This window comes from Vigna umbellata, chromosome 1, assembly GCF_029865625.1.
Source record: "Vigna umbellata cultivar VRB3 chromosome 1, Vumbellata_1.0, whole genome shotgun sequence".
NCBI classification, from domain to species: domain Eukaryota; kingdom Viridiplantae; phylum Streptophyta; class Magnoliopsida; order Fabales; family Fabaceae; genus Vigna; species Vigna umbellata.
In genome coordinates, this window is record NC_142165.1 from 41,551,465 (window position 1) to 41,557,663 (window position 6,199).

Consider the following 6,199-nt stretch of genomic DNA (forward strand, 5'->3'; position numbering starts at 1 on the left):
TTCAAACCAGGGTTGGTAGGGTAAACGGGTTGGCTCACTTAATTACCATTTTTTTAAAATAAAAAAAATTACAAACTTTCTATAATTCAAATCTAAACAAATTTCGCACCCAAATTTCACTTCCAACATCATGTTTAATTAATTTTGAAAATAAGGAACTTAAATAATTTTTTCAAGCAAAAACAAAATAATAAATATTTTTTTATAAAATTAAAATTAAATTTTAATAAAATAAAATTAGATAGGTGGGTTGGTGAAGCGACCCGGTCCACCATGGCGCATGACTCAAGTTTAAATGAGCAGAGTTGAAATTTGACCCGCATTAAAAAAATACAATTTTTTCAAACCTATCCCGGCTCAAATCCGTGGTGGACCAGGGATTGACCCGCAGATTGTGACCCATTTTGATCGCTCTAATTTTACCAATACATATCATGTGTGCTCGCACATAAAAAATTAACAAAGAATTAAAATATGTTTTTATTGAAAAAAATGGAATGAGACATGATATAAAACATATTTGTGGATAAACAAAAAGTATTAACAAAATATATGTAAATTATGAAGAAAGAGTACGAGAATTTTATTAGTTACAACAAATTAATAAAAATACTGTCTTAATTAAAGTATAAATATTCATATCACATTTCAATCCAAAAACCATTCCCTACCAGAAAACCTTATTTTGAGGGAATATTATGTTTTGAACAGTAAACCAAACTTAAAAACATTTTTTCCAACTTCAAATTCACCGAAAAAAAAAAAAGTTTCCTATCTACTATACGCGTAATTATAAATTCCTTCTTAATATGCATTAATCCTCTTTGATTGCTTTTTTAGGATTGTTTTGTGTAACCCTATGATATAATATAAAAAATTGTTATTTAATTAAAATTTAGAAATAATCTTTTAATAATAAGATTTTATTTGAGGAACAATAACATTAGAATAGAGATAATAATCATTAAATTCTTTTTATAATGAGGTTTGATTACAACAAATTATTATTTTTCCGTACACAAAAATATGCCATATAAGAGAACAACTGTTTTTTGTCTTATATTATGTCTATTTCAGTATAAATAATATTTCGTAAACTCATGACAATAGAAATATATTAATAGTATAATTAATATACTTGTTTAAAAATACAAATGTTACATTTTACATAATAAATATTTACATTTTCAAAATAATAATTATAATTATTTTTATTTATTATTTTCTTCCTGATTTTAGATAAGAGTAATTATAATTTAAAATAGAGATAACAATCATTAAAGTCTTTTTCTTGACTTATAATGAGGTTTGATTACAATAAATTATTATTTTTCCATACACAAAAATAAGCCACATAAAGATAAGAGAACACCTGTTTTTTGTCTTATATTAATTTCTATTTTAGACTATTCTCAAATCAAATTTTAAGTATCTCAAGCATAAATATCACAGCTACTTTTTATTTCCCTATAGAGTGCTTTTCACAATGTTTTATTCTTCATTTATTGGAATTGTCTTTTATTTTTAATTAGTTACGTTAATATTATTTACCTTTTTCACAAGTTTAGAATGCATAACATTTTTTATTTGTCATAAATGTATAAAAAATTAAAGTCATTGTTAGTAAAGTGTCTGTCTTTTTAAGTATAAGTTATCGGAACTTTTGACATTAATTTAACTTATAATTGAAAATAAACACAAAGCTTTTCTTAAAAGTTGATAGGTGTAAATTTTAAATAAATCTAGCTATATAACTCATAATTGATCAATGTCTAATAAAATGATTTTTTTTAAAATAAAATCTAAACAAACGTAACTTCTATATTACTATTTTATTCTAATAAATACGAATTCATTCTTTGAGACTCAACCAATTGACTATTACTCAAATGATCAAATCAAAATTTGAGTTTTTTTTTCCTTAATAAATTTGAGAGACAAATGCCACTTGTGAAGCATACAAGAACAAGTAAAAAATTAATTTAAAAGATGATGATCTTTAAAATTTCTAAATGTTTGAGTTACGAGAGAAATCCATAAATGTAACATGTAATTCTAAATATTAACAAAAGTCATAGAAAGCGATTCATAGGATTTCATTTGATTCAATATACAGTATTGGCAAAGTTATATAGGAATGGATCGTGATGGATGAATTTGATAATAAAATGATATTTAATGGAGAAATATTTGATAATAATCAGAGAATATTCTTAGAATTTATTTAAAATATTTTTTATTTAATTCAGAATATTTATTGATCATATTAGAACATTTTTAGATTTTATTCCCAAAGAATTACTGCAAAGTAATACTAAAATTATGTTGCAATAATATCTCATAAAATAATTTTTAAATGAATTAACAAAACATTAAGATTGAATTATTTTTAACGTATGTATATTATTTAGTTAACTAGATTTAGTTTACTTTTAGTTCAAATATTTATTATAATTATTAGAAAATACACACTATTTAATTAAAATTTAGCTGTCAAAGAAAATAAATTATGTTGACTATAAATTATAAAACATCATAAGTTAAGAAAAAGAAGGAAAAGACGGTAAAAGTTGAAGTATGTTAAACATGAAATATTTAAGCACACCATGAATTGTAAGAAGGAAAATGTTTTTTTACCAATTTTTTTTTAATAATTTTTTTTATAACAGTAGTAAACGTAGTAGTTTCTAATTGGTTCGTTTGAAATATACATATTAATATGACACGTTATTTATTGTTAAAAAATTGTTAGAAAAATTTGTTAAAATATGTAAGAATTATGAATTGTAAGAAAGATGTGAATCATATTTTACACTATAGATGTGAATAATTTTATTAATAGATGATACCGTATTGCAAGGAAATGATAAATGGATTTCTATATAAATGTAACACGTCTGTGTATAAAAGAATTCAAATAATTCCTTGAATCGCTTCGTCATAACTCCCATGACCTCAAATGAATCACCATTTAAGCTTCTTGGGAAAATACTGCAAGTAACAACAAAGAAATAAGAACATACATTAAAAGAAATTATTAAATACAAAAAAAATATGCAAAGTTGGAATTTAACTCTCACCTTTTCGATGAGTGATAAATAGTATGGCTTAACTTTCTCTACATCAACTAGAACTTTGCTCTTGCTGTAAAGATCATACTTGCTGAACAAAATTATATATGTGAGAAACAGTAAAAGATATGCACAGATGACCAAATTCACAGAACTGAAAACAGAAACATACTTAAATACTTTGAGCCATTTCATGTTCTCAAAGTCTTCTTCATTCATCAAGTGAGTATATGCACCTTCCTTGTGTAAAGCTACACATTACGTTACACATGTTATATATATGTGCTGGTTTACACAAAAACAAAGTTCATCATAGATAAAAGAAATAGTCAAGGAAAATGCTTACGATAGAAAGAGTGATATCTGATAATGAACAATCCTGCAGATGGCAAAGTGCTGCCATTTTCTTTAGCAACCTTCACAAAACCAATGATTGTTCATGTTATTAGACCTCACTGTATGTTAAAAACATGTGTACGTAAGAGTGATAGACTTATGCAGAGACCCACCATATACATGTAATCATCATGTCCCCATGACATGGCCACGTTGTCTAGTCCACAGCCGTCAGTGTAGATCCCGTTTTTAGTGTTATAAGCAGGGCATTTGTAATCAGGGTTGTCCTTGAAATACTGCATCAGGAATGAAATTAGGCTTGTTAATGATTTTATTTAGAGTAAAAACTACTTTCCTTAACATGTTTCTTAGAGAAATTGATTACCTTATGATGAATATTTGACTCGTCAAAGGTACAGCCCACAGGAAACGTATCTCCTGCAAACATCCAATTAACCATTCGATTCAACTAAAATGGAATGAAGAACATCAAATCAAAGCTAATTATTATGCAGATGATGACAATGATTGAATTACAGAGGAAGGTTTCTCACCAACAACAGCCCATTGAGGAAGCTCACCAAAACTGGGAAGGACAAGAATCTTTCCGAGATCTGAAAAGTCAACAACATCGCTTTAGTCTCTGTTGGTTGAAGCAATGATTGAGATCCAGATATTCAAATCATAAAGGGTCAAATGTTCAAAGGGTATATGCTGATAAGAAGAAAAAGGTATATTTACCATGGATGAGAGCAGTCAAATGCAGCCAATCTTCATGAGGGTAGTCTTTTCTGATTGCCTCAGCAGACTGCAGCAAATGCTGAATTTGAGGTTCGTCCAAATCAGGGTCGCTGTCATCCACCACCTCATTCAGCAATTCACAACATTCCCATATACTCATTTCGGCTTTGTCCAATTTCCCATATTCCTCCCTCATTCTCTTCACCTACATTATTAGCAAAACGGATTTTCATCAGCAACGCGTTTCCTTCTCGACAAATCTCCGACAATTGAACATAAAGCTTTGCTTACAAAGTCATATGTCTGGTTTATGTGTTGCAACCTATAAAACTCCTCCACGCCCTTTTGTCTCTCGCTTTCTGCCTCATAATCTCTGCCAGATATTTCAAAACCCGCGAATCATTCAAAAGAAAATTTAAACATATTGAAATTGAGAAAAACCAGGATCAGAAAATACGGAATGGGAATGAAATTAAAACCTGAAGGATTGGCCAAATGCATTGTTTTCCGGGGCATTGAATCCATCTTTTGACTCATTTTTTGGCACTTGAAATCCACCATCCAAAACAAGCTCATTGGTTTCTACAACCTGAACATTTTTCCCTTCAACGTGTGACTCTGCAATGCATGCAATGCGAGCTTAGTTATGTAACTCCAGCTACCAAACTAAAACGAAAAGGAAAATCATTCATACCATGTAGCACGGGTTGCTCAATGAGAATGGTCATTCTCTCAATACAAGAACAGCAGGCAAAGAGCAGAAAAATGCAGAGAGAAAATGAATGTGGCAGCAATGTTTGGGAAGAGGGTATATATAGTCCTTGAGTGTCCTCGCCAGAGAATTTGGAAGATGGAAGTCCTGAACAGAAATATACAATTTAAGTAAATGAGAAGTTGTTGGTTGGGAAGGGGTTATAAGAAATATTATTATGATTATTATTAGCATGTGTGAAGAAAATATGAAGATGAGCCTGAGTCAGCAATACGTGAGAATCATATCTTGTAGTTATAGTCAAAGGTATGGGCAAACTTCTGACGAGGCATCTACTCAACTACGAAATCTCATGACTCGCAATTTGTTACCTTACATTAATATCTGTCGGTTTCTCCACGTTTATTATATGGAAAAAATTATTTTGAGACAGACTTTTGACCTATTTTTTTATTAATTTATTATTTATTTGTTATTTTATTAAAGAAAAAATTGATATATATACTATATTAAAATATTGTAAAAAAAAAAGATGTATTAACGCATTGTTATCCTTATATAATTCTTTTTTAACTCATACATACTCTTCACTCTTTCAAATATAAATAAATTATATATTAATAACACCTCTAAATTTTCTTCATGTCCCTCTTTTGTATACCTGTAAGTGTTGACAAATAAGGAATTTAAAATTAGAAAAAGGACATTTAGGATTTCTTTTATCACCATGGGGATCTTTTTCATTCAAATAGCTTTAAAAAAGTATTTCAGGTTTTTTTTCAAATGTTAAATATAATTTTTATTTTTTATTTAATATCTTTTGTTCATCCGTTGGAGTGTAGTTTGTGTTATTACGTAAAATTATAAACAAATTTCCGAAACTTAATTATTTTCTCTAAAATTTTAATTTAACTTTTCTCAATAATGCATTATAATATTGCATCACATGGAATGAATGCTTCAAAAGTAAAGGAAGCGTGTTCCTGTTTCTCCCCTTAAATTATTAATTATATAAATAAAAGTTGAGTGCTGATAGAAAAGTGTAATGATTAATATAGGAGTATTACAGTTAAATTAAAATACTTCTTTTATGAAAACTTTATATACATATAAACTTGTTGAAAATATTAATAGTAGAAAATAAAAACTAAATCACAAATCAACTCTACAAATAAACTCTAAAAGGAAGTTTGAATAAAATTTAAATTTTTTTTTCGCAGTAGAGTATTGGAAGTTATTTTACAGATATACACCATCTGCAGATAATGTTGAACACTTGAAGATTTTAATAAGCGTTTAGAAAGTCTTTAATATTTATTTAAAGAAGACTTGTTTTAAA

General features: G+C 27.9%; 1 protein-coding gene across 1 annotated transcript; it reads right to left on the reverse strand.

The window, feature by feature from the left end:
- Positions 1-2,801: 2,801 nt before the first annotated feature.
- LOC124820248 (inositol oxygenase 2-like) lies at positions 2,802-5,010 on the reverse strand. The gene is made up of 11 exons (XM_047291911.2): positions 4,843-5,010; positions 4,628-4,766; positions 4,440-4,521; positions 4,149-4,353; positions 3,962-4,021; positions 3,793-3,845; positions 3,581-3,703; positions 3,418-3,487; positions 3,244-3,322; positions 3,081-3,162; positions 2,802-2,991 (listed from the first exon to the last, which is right to left on the reverse strand). The coding sequence occupies exons 1-11, from the start codon at positions 4,874-4,876 to the stop codon at positions 2,965-2,967; spliced, it is 954 nt and encodes a 317-aa protein (XP_047147867.1). The 5' UTR covers positions 4,877-5,010; the 3' UTR covers positions 2,802-2,964.
- Between the last annotated feature and the right edge of the window lie 1,189 nt (positions 5,011-6,199).